At 38.7% G+C, this 20,938-nt stretch overlaps 1 protein-coding gene across 9 annotated transcripts in view; it reads left to right on the forward strand.

The window, feature by feature from the left end:
* The window catches only part of GRIK1 (glutamate ionotropic receptor kainate type subunit 1), a 431,016-nt gene that overhangs the window by 257,034 nt on the left and 153,044 nt on the right, over positions 1 to 20,938 (forward strand). For 6 of the 9 annotated variants that reach the window (XM_062175682.1, XM_062175699.1, XM_062175691.1 and 3 more), the window contains exons 2-3: positions 11,299 to 11,466; positions 15,762 to 16,019. The exons of 1 other annotated variant lie outside the window; for it this stretch is intronic. In XM_062175682.1, coding sequence (XP_062031666.1) covers positions 11,299 to 11,466; positions 15,762 to 16,019 — 426 coding nt within the window. The remainder of the gene's footprint in view (positions 1 to 11,298; positions 11,467 to 15,761; positions 16,020 to 20,938) is intronic. 2 more of the 9 variants (XM_062175736.1, XM_062175734.1) reach the window with 1 other exon arrangement.

Here is a 20,938-nt window from a genome sequence, read left to right on the forward strand (position 1 = left end):
ATCAGGAAATGCTTGCTTCCCATCCAAATTAATCTAGAATGAATTCTTTACTAAAAGTGCTTTGCTCTCCAGCAGTAAACCAGTAAAACAAGCAGAGGGAAGCTGAATGAGCAAAACAGCATTGATCTAAGGGAATCGTAGGATTTAAATAGATAGGCTTGAAATTAAAGGTGCAGTAAATACAGGCCTATAGTAAATTGCTTATGATGTAATAAACTAGAATTATGGATGTGGCAATAAAGAAAGGCAATATAATATTATATATTTAAGGAGCAGCTATCAGCAAAGGAATAGATCAAATTGCCATCTTGTTTCTGTTGATAGCTTCTGGAACAGTTATTATTCCACAGGAATGTAAAACAGGAGTCACTGTTACTTTCCATTTTTTGATTGATAGCTAAGGGTTTAGTCTTCCTTCTTCAGTGACCTAGTAATTTGTCACAATGAGCACACTGCAGCTAGTTAAGGGAGTTAACTGGGTTTGCTAGAATATAGGCAATTATATCCTGGCCCTGTTATATTCAGAATAAAATAGAAAAATATAATAAACAAAAACACCTAATGAGGTATATAGTACAGCTATGGGTGGTATTTACAAAATCAAGTTAGATTGGTAAAAATTGCTATTTGAAATACTGAATAAAATAATATTTACAAGCAGGCAAGGAATATTAAAATTTGCTTCAGAACATCGAGTTATTGTACTAATTTCCTATAACTGCCATAGTAAATTAATGCAAATTCCATGGCTAAAAACAAGAAAAATTTATTCTCTCACAGTTCTACAGCCTAAAAGTTCAAAGTCAAGGGGTTGGTATACTTCCTCCTAAGCTTGTGGAGGAGACTCCATCCCTTGCTTCTTTCAGTTTCTAGGGGCTCCAGGTACTCCTTGGGTTGTGGCTGCATCACTCTAATCTGTGACTCTTTCAATCTATACTAGCCCTTGAGTGATGCCACCCAGTGTCATGGCTTTAAATATCACATCCATAGCAATGATTCCCAGATTTCTATGTCCAGGCTTAATCTCCCCCATGAAATCCAGATCAGTGTTCCTGGTGCCCCAGGTGACATTTCCACTTGGATTTCTAACATGCATCATAAGTTAATTATGCACCAGATCGAGTACTTTCTGCACTGTACCTCACCTTGGTCAAAGGCAATGTTGGGCCCAAATGTCATCCTTGACTCTTTTTCTCTCACTTATTTTTCATCGGAAAATCCTTCTACCTCTATTTTCATATTTTATCTAGCATTCAACCACATTTCCCCATACTCAACATTACTAATCTGTACAAAGTCACCATCATCCTTCATCTGGATAAACAAAAAGAATCTTATTGAAGTTGTCTCTTATAGTAACAATTACAAGGGCCAATCTTGTTTTCTTTGTTCTTACTCCTGTCCCCCCTTAGTATAGAAGCTAGGGTGACAGCCTTGAAATATATCATTCAACTACTTGTTTAAAGCCCACTGTTGGCTTCCTATCTCACTCAGAGTAAACTCATGGTTTTATTAAGACCCATAAGGTCCCCTGTGACCTGCTCCTGTCCACCCTCATCATTTCTCTTAGCTCACTGTCTACTGACGTCCCCCTCACCAAACTTCAGTCTCCCTCTTCCTCAGAAACGGTAGTAGACAGTTCCTGCCATACAACACTCTTCTCCCTCTGGCTGAAATGTTCTTCTCCTAATATCTTCACTTTCCTTTGGTTTTTACTTGAAAGTTGTGCTTGTGGTGAGAATTCTCCTGACCTCTCTCCCTGACATAACTATGCCCTTCAACCTGTTCATGATTTGTTCTCCTTCCAGAATGAAACCTCCTGCTATGGTTTGAATATGGTTTGTCTCCAGCAAAACTCATGACAAAATTTGACAATGTAGTGGTCTTGGGAGGTAGGACCTTTAAAAGATGGTTAGTTCAGGGCCAGCGCCGTGGCTCACTTGGTTAATCCTCTGCATGCAGTGCCAGCATCTCATATGGGCGCCACATTCTAGTCCCGGTTGCTCCTCTTCCAATCCAGCTCTCCACTGTTGCCTGGGAGGGCAGTGGAGGATGGCCCAAGTGCTTAGGCCCCTGCACCCACATGGGAGACCAGGAGGAAGCACCTGGCTCCTAGCTTCGGATCAGTGGGATATTCAGGGAATGAACTAACAAAAGGAAGACCTTTCTCTCACCATCTATAACTCTACCTGTCAAATAAATTAAAAAAAAAAAAGAAAGAAACTAATTTATTAAAAAAAATATATAGTTAGTTCATAGGGACTCTACCCTCATGAATTTAACATTATTTCTTGCTCTTTCTCCTATGGGGCTGGACGAGTTATGGTGACAGCATGTCCCAAAACAAGTCTGGCATCTCCTCTCACTCACTGGCACACATGATACACTTCATACACCTGCTGTGTGCCCAGGGTTTCTTGTTGTTGTTGTTTTTCTACCATGTTATGATGCAGAACAAGGCAGCCCTCAGATGAGGTTTCCTAATCTTGATGTTCCCCAACCTCAACAACTGTGAGCCAAAATAAACTTCTTTTTACAAATTGCCCAGTCTCAGATATTCCATTACTGCAACAGAAAGTGGATCAAGAAAACTCTAGATGTCTGATTTTTGTATTTTTGACTCTTTTGTCCCCTGGTGCTTTCCCAGTGTCTAATATGTTGTCTCAGTATCTGACATACAGTAGTAGACCAGATATTTTATAATAAATAAATAAATGTGTGAATCATCAAATGAATAATTTTTTCAATAAAATCACGGGCATAGCATATGCAACCATGAGTTGAAGTCAAAACCAAAAACAACTAAATACATGCTGAGTGTTATTCTATGGCATTTCTGAAATTGCCACTATTAGAATTTGTTCACTAGGGCCAATGCTGTGTAACAAGCATTGTGTGGTGTAACAAGTAACACCACTGCCTGCAACACCAGCATCCACGGGTAGTAGTTCTCAAGTCCCAGCTGTTCCACTTCTGATCCAGCTCCCCTCTAATCTGCTTGGGAAAGTAGCAGAAGATGGTTCTGCTCCTTGGGCCTGTGCAGCCATGTAGGTGACTGGAATGAAGCTCCTAGCTCCCAGGCAATGGCCCAGTCCTAGCCATTGCAGCCAATGAGGAGTGAACCAGTCAATGGATGGATGACCTCTTTCTCTGTCTCTCTCTCTCCCTCTCTCTATGTCTCTCTCTCTCTCAATCTCTGCTTCTGCCTCTCCCTGTCTGTAATTCTGATATTCAAATACATAAATAAATTTATTATTATTTTTTTTAATTTGAGAGCTAGAGTTGCAGACAGTGACAAGGAGAGACATAGAGAAAGGTCTTCCATTCACTGGTTCACCCCCAAGACAGCCCCAACAAACAGCTCAAATCCAAAGCCAGGAGCCAAGAGTTTCTTCCGGGTCTCCCACATGGGTGCAGTGGCCCAAGCACTTGGGCCATCCTCTACTGCTTTCCCAAGCCATAGCAGAGAGCTAGATAGGAAGAGGAGACCAGAACGGGTCCCCAAATGGGATGCTGACACTGCAGGCAGAGGATTAACCTACTGGGCCACAGCACCAGCCCCAATAAATAAATTTTTAAAAGATGAATTTGTTCACTATTATGTCAAGTTAGAGCAGTATATTTTATAGGAATATGATTGAATATCACTATTTTCTCATGCTTTGTTCGTCATTATATGAGATGACTTTCATGGCATAATGCAATGTTGTTTTTCTTAAATTCCTTCTGAGAGGAAGGGAGTAATTTTCATAGTTTCAACTCATCCCCAGCATAGGTCCCATCTAAAAGGAATTGAGATGGAAACAATAGACAATGGTACAAGGGTCTTCAAAAAATTCATGAAGATGCATTTTAACAAAAAATTATGCATGGATTTCAATTTTGGTAAATAAATTTATCACATAATTTCATTTTCCATCAACTTTTTGAAGAACCACCACAGAACTGTCCCACTTTGTGATACATGCACATAACAAGAGCCTCAGTCTCCACCATGCTAGATTTATATTGACTTTGGGATTCTCCCCTGCTTCCTGGAAACAGTGTTTGGAAAGCAGGTTAGGAAGCAGGTTATCAAGTATCCTTAGAACTTTGAAAATGTCAATAAGTGAAATACAGAGCCAAGACCTTTTTATATAGAGGTTGCAGGGACCCATCTCAAACATGATTCAGTGCATATCATATGTGGTTTAAGAAAATTCTATAAGCCATAGTTTTGGGTTTACTTGTAAACTTGTAAGCAGCACAGAATTTATTCTTATCCTTCTTTAAAAGCCATTCATTGCCTACAATGACTATGTTTTTTACCCAATAGTAGGATGTGTGATTATGAGCAACTCTAGTAAGTCTAGATAGAATTATGTGGCACAAAGCACAACACCTCATTTTCCTACCACTCATCACAACCACCATCCTCCATGGAAGGTAACCTGCTCCAGATGTGGGGTGTTGCCTCCTGTGGTTTCCACCTATGTCTATGTGCTTATGCCCTCACTTGACTTCACTGGTGCAGAAGTCCAACCAACAGAGACAGAAGCATTACCGTGCTGATGGGACTCTGCTACCTAACCTGAGATTTCAAGTGAGCCCCTCTTTGCTTGTCTTAAATAGCTATCCAATAAAATTATTTTAAATTTCAAGATCTCTGGATTAAAAAAAGATAAATTAATTGTCTGCAAGGGCTACTATAACAAAGTACTACAGCCTGGATTCCTTCAACAGTAGACATTTATTTTCTCACAGTTGTGGAACCAGTAAATCCAAGATCTAAATGTCAGCAGATTTGGTTTCTCCTATGGCCTCTCTCCTTATCATACATATGGCCATCTTCTTGTTATGTTCCATGGCGGTCTGTCCACTGCATCCTTGCATTCCTACCATATCTCTATATGTACAAGTTTACTGATATAAGGATAGATGGATGAAAGCCCACCATAGCCACCTCACTTCAGCCTAACTGCCTTTCAAGGCTCCTATTTCCAAAGAAACTCATGTTACTAGGTACTAGGGTTTAGGGCTTTGACATATGAATTTGGGGATATACAGTATAATACATAACAATGATGGACAGAAAAATGTTTTGGAATTCCAAAACCATTCTGAAATGGGACACATACCTTATTGTTTCATATTCTTTGTTTATGGACTATATGTGGTCCTTTTTATTCAAGAAAAGGAACACAAAGAATAAAGGATCAATGCTTTGAACACTAACTCTTCACTGTACCAACATCTATCTTCCCACCAAACTACAAACTACAATGGGAAAAAGGAACACAAGAACCCCTAGGCTCCTGAAAATGAAGGCTATATATGCATATTTGTTAAGAAAAGATAAAGCTTTTATTTTCAGAATTCATATCCATTTTGGTATTTGCAAGAAATGTGATTTTACCTTTATCATTTCAAATGGCACAAAGATTCCCATAGGAAGTCAATCACTAAAGGAAGAAAATCCATCCTCCTCTAATTTCTGACCCTTTATCTAGACGGTGCAACCCAATCACCCAGTATGGTGACATCAGGCCACAAACAAAATTAAGCACTAATGATGCCTTTTGACCTTTGCTCAAGCTTGCTATTGCTGATAAGATAGATGATTTTGTCGCAACCACTTCTAGTTTATAAGGCCTGGTGTGTGATCTGTAAGTCGCTAATTTGATTCACATCATCATGAAAACAAAACAATCATTTAACAAGACTTCTCCCACTTCAGGAGCACATGAGATGTGGCTGAATGATGAAAGAGAACATGGAAGACCCAGGCCTGCTGACTGGGAGATTTCTCTCCCTCCTATGTTCCATCTGCCCTGTCTTCTCAATGGCTACTACCATAGACAGGAGCAAGTTGTTCCTCATCCTGAATCCATGAATCTCTTATGTATCCCCTCATCCCAGGCCTGATCTGGGAAATGCTTACATCTCTCCCTGAGCTTCAGTTATTTCCTTAGTTTCACTTTTTCTATCCCTTTTGTGATTCATTGCATTGTTAGGCATTCAAGTTATGCTCATCTTAAATAAGAAAGAGATGCCTCAATGTTAGGGGAAAGAGACAGATGAAGGAGAAAGGGGGTTACAATAGCAAGAAGAGTAAAAGGAATTTGGGAATGAACAGGGAGGGATTCTTCCTCTCATATCAATGGGACATGGGTCTTCCAAATAACTGAGTCCAGAAGTGCACTACATGGAGATTCCCATAGGCTGAAAATGTCTCATTGTCAGCCCATGCCAGCAAATCCCAAGAATGAAAGAAAGAGACAGGCCAGAAATTTGGTACATCAGTTAGGGCACCTCCTGGGACTCCTGCATCCCATATCAGAGTGTGCAGTTCAATTCCAGCTTCCTGTAATGTGGAGGGCACCCAGGAAAACAGTAAGTGATTCCCCCAAGTGCTTAGATCCTTACCATCCACATGAGACCTAGATTGAGTTCTGAGCTCCTGTGTTTAGCCTGGGAAGACATTTGAAGAGTAAATCAGTGGATTAGAGGTATCTCTCATCTCTGTATGTCTCTCTGCCTTTCAAATAAATAAATAAACATTTTAAAATAATTTTAAAAAGAGAAAGAAGGAGAGAGGCAGAATTATTCAGCCCCTAGGGTGTCTCTCTCTGCTCTGATTAGTTCTCTCAGCTTTGTCTGATCTGAAGCTGGGGGAAGAAGAAGGACAAAATGATTAGCCCTTAAAAAGTTTGCCCCTGTGTGAGGTATTGGTCTGGCTTTAGTAATCATTTTCTGCTGTTTCCATCAGATCTTATTTTCTTTATATTTCTCCACATACCTCATGTCACTATAGGCTTTTGGTATTTATCAGCAGCTCTCTCTAGGAGAAAAGGAGAGCATTAAGGAATGTTGAGGTAATAGCATCATTTATAACGCCTGTTTGGTGAAAGAATGAATGGAAATTGCCCTCAAAATGACAAAGTATTCACCTACACACTGCCTACACACATTAAAAAAAAAAAAACCAAAAACCACTTACCCACTTACAGTTCTCTTAAATCCAGGCACATTCAGCTGTATGTAAAACATAGCTATACACTTTCTGATACTTAAAGATTTTTCTCAGAGCCAGTGTTGGGGTACAGCACTTGAGAGCCACCACTTGAGAGGCCCACACCCCATACTGAGTGTCTTTTTTGAGTCTTGCCTACTCAACTTCTATTTTTTTATGATTTGTTTTGTTTATTTGAAAGGCAGACTGACAGAGAGAGACAGAGAGAGAGGGAGAGAGATGTTCCAACTGCTGTTTTACTCCACAAATGATGACAAGGTTGGGGGCTAGACCAGACTGAAACCAGGAGCCTGGAGCTCCATCTGTGTCTCTGGTACAGCAGCGCGGGCCCAGGAAATCAAGCTATCTTCCACTGCCTTCCTAGGCACATTAGCCAGGAGATGGATCAGACGTGGAGCAGCTGGGACTCTAACTAGCACTGCAATACGGGATGCCAGTGTTGCAAGCAGTTTGGATTCAGCCACTGCACCAGACACTGGCTCCTTTCTTCTCTGCATCTGACCCAGCTTCCTGCTAATGTACCCTGAGAGGCGGCAGAGGACAGCTCAGGTATTTAGTACCCTCTCACCACAAGGGAGACTCAGATGGACTTCCAGGCTCTTGGACTACACCTGGCTGTAGTAAGCATTTTGGGAGTGAACCAGGAAATGGAAGATATTTCTCTCTCTCTCTCTCTCTCTCTCTCTCATTGTTGTTCTCTCTCATTGTCGTTCTGCTCTGTCTTTCCAATAAATAAACCTTAAAAAAATCTTTCTCCTAGAGCATTGGTGAATTTCAGAAATCCAGAACTTCCATTTAAAGTAATCAATCAAGAAATGACAAAATCCTTTAAGGAATAAACAGCTGAAGAAACTGGTGAGAGTTCAGACACTGCTTTAGAAAATTGGGAGGTGTAACAGGGAACTGCCAGGGTGGATGTTTTACAAGTGCTAAGAGACTGAAATTACAGTTATTCATCCACATCTTCACCTGGGAAACTAAAGCTGGACATGAACTTGGCATGATGGTAACCATCAGAAGGGCAAACTCAGAGAACCACGGAATCCACCTCTGGAAAGCACAGTTGAGGTTGGTAGGTGGAGCCGTTGTGGTTGTTTTCATTAAGACTTCTGGAATTATTTCATTTTAGTTGACCCTTTTCATGTGCATCTTTAATAAAAACAATTCTTTCTTTAAAAAAATAAATTCAGAACTTCTGTTTATCAGTCAGGTGCCAGTTCTTTTCATTAATACAGATTAACGGTGCTCACAAAAAGTTGCATCCTGAATGTTGTAAGATGCTGTGTTCTCTGTAAGGGTGGTGACTCTGAGTCAGACAAGTCTCTCTGTGTGAGGGCTCAGTGTGTGACTCTGAAGCCAGACGAGCAAACAAATACCTGCTAACAGTTACTGAGGATGCCCTAATGCCAACAGCCCTCTGTGTGGGTCATCCTGACCATGGCAGTAAATACCTTGCAGCTAGCTTTCTTTTGCCAAGTGTTCAATGTGTGAGCTTTATCATGTCTCTGTCAAACATCCATTAACAGTACTGACAAAAACTGAAAATCCACCCCCAAAATCTCTGCTTATCATCACCAGACTAGAAAAACACAAATGAAGAGCAAAATTTGTTATAACACCAATTGCAGAATAAACACCTAATACGGATGCTTAGGTAAAGGTTAACATTATCACATTAAATCATCATATGGTATCCAACTGTGGTTTCTCAGAGAACAGAACAGAATCTGCATATCAAAATTTCATATAATCACTCATGAAAGTCAGAAATATACCCAAAAGGAGCCAATTTAATTCAACTTAAACTTTCTTAACTTTTACAGGTAGACCTTTTAGTTAACCGAGTTTACATCATAAAAAAAGTCAGGTTAGCAGGAAAAATATACATGTTTTTATATATATGTATTTGTTTACTGTTCTTTCAAAGTTAGATCAGGATAATTTCTTTGAATTGGACTTTATTGATTGGAATTCTTTTTCCAAAAAAGAATATAGATAAGTCATGTGTTTATGGATTTGGTTTCAGATTTCTTACTCTCTTCCTCTCTTTTTCTCTCTCTCCCTCTGTCCTTGTGTAACAGAGAGAACTTAAAACTCTATAACATATATTTAAAATACACTATCTCAAAAACTAAAAAAAGAGACATAAGGAAAGGTAGAAGGAAGAAGTTTGGGAGGAAGGGAGGGAGAAAGGAAATATAATTATGTTTTTGGAGTTGTATGCATAAATCATAGTGAATCCGTTAAACATTAATTAAAACAAAAATGAAATTTGAAAAAGAAATTATAATATCAAGTTCTGGCGAGTGTGTAGAGACAGTAAAACTCCAAGACATTGCTGATGGGAATCCAAAATGGAACACCCACTTTGAAAATTCCTGTGAAATTAGAAAAGAAAGCTCAGAACTAGCTACTTATTTTAATGTGAAAGAAAAAAAGAAAAATGGAAAAAGAAAACTAAAATTCAAAACTCAAAAATATTTCATTTACAAGTTAATATTAAGTTTTTCACATAATACAACTTAAATTTGATTCCTTCAGGCCTCCTAATCATGTAAGTGTCTTTGGCACGCTATTTATGTGTAAGTGTTTGTATCCACAAAATAGAAACACAAGCCAATCAGTAACGTAAAATTCAAATTAGTTAATACATTCTAAATATTTTGTAAGTTTTTATAACATATATCTTAGTCATACTGAAAATGTTGGAGCCGAATTTCCTAAAATTCAAGGAAAGTTTGTTCCTCTGAACTAAGAAAGTGATTTATTTTAAAATATTCCAACACAAAATGGATGTATGCTTTGTTTTCCTCAGAAATGTTACTTTATGTCTATTTAAGTGAAAAACGTAAAATAAATTTATCCAACAGGGCATTATGTTATTGAAATGAGTTGAATGGAATGATAATTTTTAATTAAAGATTTTTAAAAGAAGGAGGAAATTCAGGTTTATATGCACTCCATAACAATTCTGAATAGCATATTGCTTACCACTATAATTTCATTTTGATCCTCTTGGGGGAACATTACTATATAGTTAAAACTAAGAAAATCTAAAGTCACTCATTATAAACAGCTTCATAAGATATTCTAAAGGCATTATTCATCATAAATGATCACATGATTACTTTTAAAAGATCCCTGCAAATCATTGTAGCACAAACAAGTGTGGAAAAACCTATAATTGATGTATGATAAGGAATCAGTTAATGATGAAAGTAATTAAATAACAACCAGTTACTTATATGTATTTGTTATTTCATCATCTTCGATTAATATGGACTGCCTAAGGAAATCAGCAGTACTGGCCAATCAAAAGGTACGTTAAGTGGATATCAGTTAAGAGAGCTTCTACCTTGTGCCTTGTGTCTATTGATAATCTCAGGGGTGTTCTCAAAGAACATTAAGAATGTACAATTAACAATTCTTCCCTTGTCTCTATTAAACACCAATGTCTGCAGTAAAGTCAGAGTTGAATTCTGTGATGTGGCTTTAAGCACTAATACTTCATATTGCTACTTGTAGTGACTGCCTCATGTTTTGGCTGTCAGGGCCTCGTGCTTATGCATGGTTCAGTGGAGGAACATATTTCAAGGGTAGGATGGGTGTTTGCTTTTGGGCAGGAACATTCTCAGTGGGAGTGGGGAGGAGGACAGGAGGAAGGGAGGAAAGAAAGAAGGAAGGGAGGGAGGGAGAGAAGCAGGGGGGCAAGTAGGGAGGGAGACAAAACAGTTCTATGAATCTTCCTCTATGCCTTGGAAAGTACTGAAATATGCCCCCTGGAAATCTGAGCCGCACAGTGTAGGAGAAATGTTTCATTCTGAAATATCCAAGGGTGTGTATATTGCATTTTGATCCCACTCAACTCTCTAGAGGTCTCTTTAAAGTCTAGAATGCCTGCTTCTAAATAAAGTCTTCATTCAAAGAGAGAGAGAGAGAGAATGGACAAATTATGTTTAGATCAAGCACAGTGGGATTCTTGTTCAAACCATAGAAAAATCGGTCTCCAATATGTGATCAGTTATATTTTCATGGTATTTAGAATATATTTTTCATTTAAGCATTATATATTCCAGCACTGGTTTTAAGATCTTAAGTATATGTCTGCAGTTAGATCTATATATCTTCATGTGATACCTGCTGAAAAACTTATAACAATGGATTTGGGGTCTATGCTATTCCTCCATTTACTGTTTTGGGTCTTTTATTTGTATAAATTATATTCTTTTTAAAAATGCATAAATTATATGACTAATGTTTCTTATGTATTTCTTTTGCTTCTGCAGGAGGGATTTTTGAAACTGTGGAAAATGAACCTGTTAATGTTGAAGAATTAGCTTTCAAGTTTGCAGTCACCAGCATTAACAGAAACCGAACCCTGATGCCTAACACCACATTAACCTATGACATCCAGAGAATTAACCTTTTTGATAGTTTTGAAGCCTCACGGAGAGGTAAATATTTTCCCACTTTTAAAAGCTTCTTTGGGTGATATGTCTGCTCTACAAGTCACCTTCTTTGCACTACCTGCCCCTTCTCAAAATGGTCATCTTTGTGCAGTTGGGTTGCAGGAAATCTTGGTCTTCGATGTCACTGATCAATGCAATCTGAACTAACCTAATGGATGTTGCCCAGCCCTGTTTTCTGGGCCTTTCTGATTAGCTTACCCTTCAGTGCCCTCCACTCTATGATTAACTGGTTCAGCTGTGAATGGAAAATGTCAAGCTTGATCTGCTTTTCCTTCCTGAAGCTGAGATACCACCATGAAATTGTACAGTGCACTCAAATAAAACTTTGTAGAAGGTCACATCTGTCGAGCTTGTGAAAATGCCCTGAACACGTATAACTCACATCCTGAATTTTAGCAGGTTGAAAACCACTGGCTTTACCTAGTTTCTTCTCGCTTTTGATTTTTTTTGACTCCTTTCCACAAAATCATACAATGTGGTGATTAAACCTAGGAAAACAATGTCTACATTGGAATCTTTGTCTTCTGAACTGAAGAGAGATGCCTATAAAGAGTAATCTAGTACATAGGTTTGCTGCAAGCTCTTTTGATTCATGTGGAATTGTGGGGCTTGTTCAGACATCCCCTGAGCACTTGCAGCTCTTTAAGGCAAGATCACATTTGATATATTTGAAATTTGGGTTCTTAGGAGGGCCCTGTCTAGTGACCATATAAAGCTGCGACCAGATAAAGCTGTTTGTGTGGAAACAAACGTTCATCACCCCAGAATGGGAGGAGTGCTTTGCCTCATAGAGGAATGCCTTGCCTGTCAAGAACACACAAGAAGTGGAATACAATGAATGCCACGTTCATTCTGATTTCCAAGTGACTAAATACCGGGTATTTCCACATGATATTAACCTACTTAGATCATAGGATATGTCCATCTATATTCATATGCAAGAGTTCTAGTGTTCTTTACAAGCAAAATATAAAACATCTTAGGAGTAGAGATGAAAATTTAATGCTCATAATCTTTTTCTGTCTACAACATGCCCTTACTGTAAAACTACTTTCTTTTCTAAGATAAAATTGGAGATACCACATACATTAGCATTGTCTATGAACAAATAACAAAACCCTGTGTTTATATAGCACTTCAAAGTTTACAAGGCTTGTTTACAAACATTATCTCTCTGGTTTAGATCTCTCTCTCTCGCTCTCTCTCTTTCACACACACACATATACACACACACATACTGTTGAACAAATACTGTAGAAAGTCAACTATATTTAGCAATGATACTTCACCCACATGAAAATTGAAAGCTTTCTTGCAATCTGAAGTACTTGCCATACTTGTAAATTAAACACCCCCAAAGCTTTTTAAAACTGGTTATTTGCTGGCAAACAGAATTCAAACGGATTGATTTTCTGTCAAGTAATATTAGCATCCCAGAGCTAAATATTAGCAGGAATCTCAATCTATTGCTCACGCTAGATAAAACAAGTTCTCATACCCTCATTTTCTCAGACTAATGAATAAAAACACATCTAGAAAATAAGCTTTTGAGGAAAATGACAATTTACACATATAGCACTTAATGCAGAATCACATCTTCATAGCTTGTGTAATAACTCAATACCAAAGAGCACAGTATCAGAAAGTTTTTCATGTAAATGACTGCCAACATTTGTTGTTTCTTAGACATCTGTAATATAGCTATCAAAATTTTATTAATGGTTCTCTCTAAATCACGTCAGATAACATTACAGAGCCATATCATTTTTCTACTTATGCTTATTTGTAGCATTACTTTACTATAAAAGTAAACACAATTTCATACATGAATTTAGAGACTATTTAAAACCAATACTCAATTATTTTCTTTTGACAGCTCTAAATTCCTTTAAAATAGAATTGGAATATAAATTTAATTGCCAGTGCTGTGGCGCAACGGGTTAACGCCCTGGGGAGTGAACCAGCAGATGGAAAACCTCTCTCTGTCTCTCTCTCTCTGCTTCTCCTATCTCTGTGTAACTCTGACTTTCAAATAAATAAATACATCTTTAAAAAAAAAGAAATACAAATTTGAAAATACATTTAAAATTATACTTAATGTCTACCAGCACAAGCTGAATAAGCAATATTTTGTATGGCTGTAGAAGATCAAGTGTCCCAACATTCTGGGAGAGAATCTAACATGTATCAGATAACTTTAATGGGGCCAGCGCTGTGGCGCAGCAGATTAAAGCCCTGACCTGAGGTGCCGGTATCCCATATGGGCACTGGTTCTAGTCCCGGCTGCTCCTCTTCCCATCCAGCTCTCTGCTATGGCCTGGGAAAGCAGTAGAAGATGGTCCAAGTCTTTGGGCCCCTGCACCCATGTGGGAGCTCCTGGCTCCTGACTCCTGCCTGGCGCCTGGCTCCGGTACAGCTCCAGCCGTTGCAGCCACCTGGGGAGTGAACCAGCAGATGGAAGACCTCTCTCTGTTTCCACCTCTCTCTATAACTCTGTCTTTCAAATAAATAAAATAAATCTTTAAAAAAACCAGATAACTTTAAAATATCCATATCCTTTCATTAGAGCTGGTAACTCAACCCCTGGAAAACTACTCTAAAAAATAATTTGATAAGAGAATATAAGAATTACAATAAATATGAGGATTCTTCAAAAAGATCATGGGAAATGCATATTATGAGAAAACTACACAAGGATTTCCAAAATTTTTGTAACAAAATAATCCTTTCATCCTTTTTTATCATATCTTTTCCAAAAACTTTTTGCAGTACCCTTGGACTATGATATTATTTATAACAGCTTAAAACTAGGGGAAGATTAAATTTATAACACTATACAAATGATTAAGTGAATGATGGCACACCCATGGAGACACCAAAAGTATACTCGTGAAGAATTTGTAATGACATGGAAAAGAGGTATTCCATAGAGCTAAATGAAAAAGCAAGATATTAAACTGTATTTATATAATGATTCCAAATGTGCAAAATATTAATAGTTATTATTGCAAGCTGATGGAATTCGTTGTGGAAGACTTTTTTTCTTCCTTACATTTTAAGTATTCTGAGTCCTTTAGCTAGTGTGTATGTTTTTATAATGAGAAAAAAAATCTTATGTCATTAATGAATTTTTAAACACTCAGTGACTTTCACTACGCTACCTTGCCCTGACACTAAGGTAGCAAGAGGCCTGAACTTGAGCTGGGGTCACTGAGCTCTGACTCAGCTCTGTCCCTGGCCAGTGACCATGACTGTCACTACTCACTGGCTATGGAATTAGTGGGATGGATCAAATGCCTTCTAACATCCCTTTAACCACACTACTATATTATTCTGTAATTTATTAGGTATCACTTTCCCACTTATGAGCATTCTTTAGCAGCATTTCTATTATCTGCAGTTCAACTCCTTTCTGAATGCTCAAGACTCAAGCACTTTGTACTTACACAGAGGGCCTTCTGAATTCTGTGACCACATTAATATCCTCACTGACACCCTGCCATACCAGAATCATCTCCTAGGACATTCATTTGACAAACAGCTTGTTGATTAGCTCAGAGCACCCTCAGAAATCACAACGCCTAGCAAGGCATTTAGACTCCATCTGATTAAAGGTAATGAAGTGGGACTAGCAACTCCTTTTTATTTGCAGACAGTCGGCCCTATGATATCTTGCTAATCAGTTCCACATTTATATCTCTCAGGATCTTAGTATCTTAAGAATATTCCTGGGGGAGAGTACTGTGGCATAGCAGGTAAAGCCGCTGCCTGCAGTGCCGGCACCCTACATGGGTGCCATTTCAAATCCCAGCTGCTCCACTTCCAGTCCAGCTCTCTGCTATGGCCTGAAAAAGCAGTGGAAGATGGCCCAAGTCCTTGGGCCCCTGCACCTGCCTGGGAAGACCCAGAAGAAACTCCTGGCTCCTGGCTTAGGATCTTCGAAGCTCCAGCTGTTGTGGCCAATTGGGGAGTGAACTAGCAGAAAAAGACCTCTCTCTCTCTCTCTGCCTCTCTTTCTCTTTCTGTGTAACTGTGACTTTCCAAAAATAAATCTTAATAAATAAATAAATAAATAAGTTCTAAAAAAGAGTATTCCTAGCTGAATGGAGACTATTTTCTCAACATACAAATGGGGGGAGGAGTATAGGAGATTTTCCAATAATTAATTTAAAAAGTGAATTAATGAAAGGAAAAATAAAATTCATAGCATTCTCTCTCTCTCTCTCTCCCGCTTTCCCTGCCGTCTCTTTCCACCCCTCCTTGCCCTTGGACATCATCAGCGTGTGACCAACTGGCTCTCGGTGTGGCTGCTCTCTTTGGTCCATCCCATAGTTCCTCCGTCAGTGCTGTGCAGTCCATTTGCAATGCTCTCGAAGTTCCACACATACAGACTCGCTGGAAACATCCCTCGGTGGACAATAAAGACTTGTTTTACATCAACCTGTACCCAGATTATGCAGCTATCAGCAGGGCCGTCCTGGATTTGGTCCTTTATTACAACTGGAAAACAGTGACGGTGGTGTATGAAGACAGCACAGGTATGGGACTCACACAACACTAAGCCTGGCCGTCTCTGATCTCAGCGAAGGCAGCCAAAGTGTTTTAATAGGTATTAAGCTTGTCAGAGGAAGTACATTAGAATGCTTTCTTTTATGAAATTAATTGAGTATTCTAAAATAATTTAGGAACACCACATGGTGCTAGCTCAAATTCCTTTTGATTTATTAGTATTGTCTGATAAACCTTTCAGCATCAAAAATAAGGTTTTTTTTAAAAAAAAAACCATCTTATTAATTTATCCTGTAATGCAGACACAATATTAAAATGTAATTTCATTTAATCCAGTTCTAATAAGATTGCAACCACGTTTGAAAATGACCACAATGTTCTGATTTGATCAGAAGCTGTGTGAGTGTCTAGAAAAGTTCTAAAGTGGGTTAGCAAAGAGGAATTCAGTTAGAGGTCATACCAATAAACTGAACCATTCCATGGGAAAGGGTGATGAGCCCTTTTAGAAGGCGTGCATTGTTCCATCTGCTTGTTTTAGGATGCTAGAGGGAATAAGTGTGCTCAGTGTCTGGCCCTGGCTGGGTGCTTTCCTGACCCGCCCCGCCCCGTTTGCACGTTCTTTTGTTGGCACCTTTCACTCTACCTTCTGCTGACACTTCAGGATTTGTCAGAATTCAAGCTGCTTGTTATTTAAAGCCAGTAAGTAACTACATAATAAAAGCAAAATTCTTCTAATTCAAAGCTCCCTCCAATGCAGCCATTTTTCATCATCATTAATTCAAACACTAATTTCCCCCACAGCATAAACTCTCATATCCGCTGAGATGAAGACCCCATAGTATCTTCTCTGCCCCTCTCTTGGAATCCAGTTCTTTGTAACTCCTCGGAAGTCCTCACTTCCCTTCCTAAGATCCTCCATGCAACCTCATGGTAGTGAAGTCTCTTATTCCCCAGGAGCACACACAAATGTTATATCTTCTTTAAGATGTTCTGAGACCACCAGCAGTTTCAATATCACTTTGTACACATATTTTATTTTAATGATCTGTACACATATAAGGATACTTTTAAAAGTTCACATAAAACAAATTAAAAGTTGATTTGATACCAAAAAATTTTATTTCATGCATACTAGGGATATCTAAAATGTTCATGGAAAATTTGTACTATGAAAAAACTACATATTGATTTCAAATTTTTGGAACCAAAATAAACTTCCTTTTAAATTTGAATTTCCATGAGTTTTTGGAAATACCCTGTCACCATTAGACTAGAGATGTCTGAAAATTTAAATTTCATTTTATTTGTGGTAAAAGTCTGCTACCTCTCACAGGCATGGCATCTAGGAAAGAGTTTAGTAACCCTAAGTGGAAAGGATAATATCATCAAACATTTGGACATTTTTCTCCAAGAATTGAAATAGCTGTTTCCTTTTATCTACACTCACGCATTTGGTAATAATACTAATGAAATTACCAATGACAGTAAAAGGAAGCACTTTCTGAAATTTTATTACCATTTCTTTTTTCACTAACTCCTTTTCAGCAATCATAAGCATGAGTATTCCCCAGAGGATGAACAGTGTGCCTCCTTGGTTTGGCATTACTGTCATATAGACGTGGCTATTATGGTTAGAAATAGACATTAATGTATCTCCTTATGCCTCATCTCATTCTAGAAAGAAATGGAAGCGATATTGTTACAGATATGGCTGGAAGTTGAAGCTTGGCACTTCCAAATCCTCTTCTCTTCCTTAAATTAAAGGAACTTGTGGCATCCTTCCCAAGGGAGGCTAAAAACAGAGTTTTCCTGAGGCAAACAAGCCTTGACACCTGCTGGGATTATCTCCCAGGGAGGCAGTCCAACTGCTGACAGCATTACCACTTAGTCTAGGACAGCCATCCTCACCACAAGAAAAGTTCAGGTGAGAGATAGAGGCCCTAAGCAAGCTAGAGAACTGTAATGAAGGAATACACCTGACAGGCCAATGGGCGGCTCAGCAGGAAGCTGTGTCTAGACCGGGGTTGTGTGGGTATAGTGTAAATTTATTCCTCCCATTTCGTCACGTTTCTTTCCACCGCTGAATATTACTTGGTGGAAAACTTCCTGGGAGTGAGATCCCCTAGGAGTGTTCTTTTACTGGGCAGAAAGGTTCCGGGTGCCGGGTGCCAGACCTCAGACCTTTCTTACAGTGTTGCCTGGTGGGACCTCTGATCCTCAAGTGTCAGGTTACTTTGTGTTTCCAAGATGTCTAAGGCCCCTTCCCTCATTTAACTGCTCTATTTTTTTCTTCTCATACAGGTAGGCTAATGTCTGTCTTCCTGACTAACACAGTAGGTGATTAGACATATATAATTTATAAATATTATATTCAATACAGTCCTATTGGGAAGGATAAGCCACTGGCAGTCATAGTTTTAGAGCTTGATCTGCTTGCTGTGAAACAAGAAAACATTTTCAACTGAACTCAGAAACATATTTATTTAAAGAGCCTTAAGGATGAATATGATATAGAAAACATAAGGGTGGTTAATCTTCCATGTTGTCTATCTTTGATTAATAGCAAATGTCATATCTAATACGATTTCTCATGATGTTATTTCTACTATAGTATAATCTCTTACTATTTCTACCATCTCTATCAAAGCAGGACTATCTACAAGGAAAATAAGTCAGTGAATGATATTGAGATGCTTGGATTTAGTTTACTAATGATAGGTCTCAAACTATATTCAGATGAAATGCAATTAAGCTGGTATCTAACCTCCTTCTGATGTCAGGTGACTCACATATAAGTGATGGCCATTTGATACAGCAGAAAAATCAAACTATCATTTCTAAAAAATATTCACTAACTTGAAATGACTTTTTCACCCTGTTAAATTCACCTGAACTTAGCAGCTGAATAAATACTTGTTGAAACTGAAAATCCAAAATGAGTTTGTACAATGTCGATTAAGTTAGAGATGATTCATGTTAAAAAAAAAATTTGCCCAAAACAACATTAAAAATGTAAATGAATAATCAATTGAATCATTAAATTGGATCCCAGAGAGTAAATAGGTCAACTGAGATCAATAAAAACAGACATCTTGTGACTCTGAGTAGGTTTAATACTGCTTGTCTCAGGCTTCTTGGTTACAAAAATTATCAAAATACTAAAAAAGGGAAACAGTAAACCTGAAGGAAAAGAAAAGACTTAGGTGTGCTCAGCACCCACTTCCATGCCAGAATTAAGTATCTATTAAAGAGCACTTTATTAGGATTTGTTTGGGAGTTTGTTAAATAGCCTGAAGCCAGCACAGATGTCGTGGGACCAAATGGCCCATTACTGCCATTGAAGTCAATGGGAGCAGTGTGCATGTCTCTAAGGACAAAATTCAATTCACTAAATACTAGCAGGAAAAATCCCATCCTCTAGAAGTTAAAATGTAAAAAGACTCTAGAGAACTCTTAGGCAGAGTAGAGCTTTGTCTCGGCTCATCTCTTCTCTCTCTCTCCTTCCTGAATATTTCTCCCATCCGTCACCTACTTGTCCTGATTCCCACAACCAGAGGTGACCCTAGGCAAAGAGAAATTGCTGCCCATTGTACATTCCCTCTGCTTCATTAGACCCCTGGTGGAAGCCTGGCTTCTATCCCACCACACGCATCAAAAAGTGCTGAGACTCGAGCACCAAATGCAGTGTGGATTAAATTCAGCAGTGCCTACTTTCCCAAGGCCAATCTCTGTGAAATACAGCTACAGTCATTTCTGTAGAACAAGATCAGCAAACTTTTTCTAAAAAGAGCCAAATACGGTATAATTTAGGCTTTTTAGCCATGTGAAATACTTACACTTTGCCAAGGTATCAAGAAAATAGCCAAAGACAATATGTAAATGAATGGGTGTGATGTATTCTAATGAACCTTACAAAAATATGAACCATACAAAAGTATGTATTAAGCCAGATTTGGCCTGTAGGTTGTATTTCAAAAGAAGGCAAGAGGCAGGCAGGAGAGAAGGCTAGAGGGCAGGAAGGAAACTTAGCTAATATTTGTAATTTTGTGAAATCCAGGGCTTATCCACACATAAGAAATGGATTGTGTTCCCATTTCATGACTCCTCAAGCATTATGTTGTCTGGGTTCTCACACTTCTTCCCTCTTCCTCAACTGTCCTTCCCACCTTTCTCCTCTTGCTTAGCCTTTGATCCCATTCCCTATAGGCTTTGCCAGGTGTCATCCTGGTTCATGAGATAAACAGACTTTCAGAGAGTATTTGCAGAAGGGTCACAGTTGGCACTGGTATAACAAAAGACAGGTTAGCAGGAGAAAAGAATAACAGTTATTTAATCAAAGTTTTACATAACATAAGAGAGAAAGTAGAAGACCCAAAGACCCAGGAGAAACTGCCCCTTTTTATGCTTAGCTCAGTAAAAACTGGAAAGCTGTGCGGAGATATAATTGAACAAAAGGCTATGACTAAGGGTGAAACTCAACAAGGCCTGTCCACATTCTTCCTGGTTTCTCTGTATACTCTTCCTTCCTCCTAGGTATGAGGCAGCTTCTGGAATTCAAGCCTTCAAGGCAGGCAGGAGAAAGGAGTGATCTTTTTTGGTTTTCTGCCTTTCTTTGGAGGACAGAAAGTTCTAGAGTCCATGCCCTGCCTTGGACAAGAGGAATTTTTGTTTCTATGACTTTAGCAGAGAAAGAAGAGCAGGATACAGGAGGGTGGAAGAAGATCAGGAAAACCTTGCTTCTGAGGCCCTCGCAACCTCCTTCTGTTCACTCTATTCAGCATGCTAAGGGACCAACTATGGGATCTTGTGTTTTGAGCCCCAGCTGTGTTAATAATGACTTAAAGTGTTGCCTTTTACTTTAAAGTGATCACAGCACATTTTAAGGTTGGCTTCCTAAAAGACAATGAAAGTATGAACACGATATGCCGGAGAGGGTGGGATTTTGAAG

Source organism: Lepus europaeus, chromosome 2 (assembly GCF_033115175.1).
Source record: "Lepus europaeus isolate LE1 chromosome 2, mLepTim1.pri, whole genome shotgun sequence".
NCBI classification, from domain to species: domain Eukaryota; kingdom Metazoa; phylum Chordata; class Mammalia; order Lagomorpha; family Leporidae; genus Lepus; species Lepus europaeus.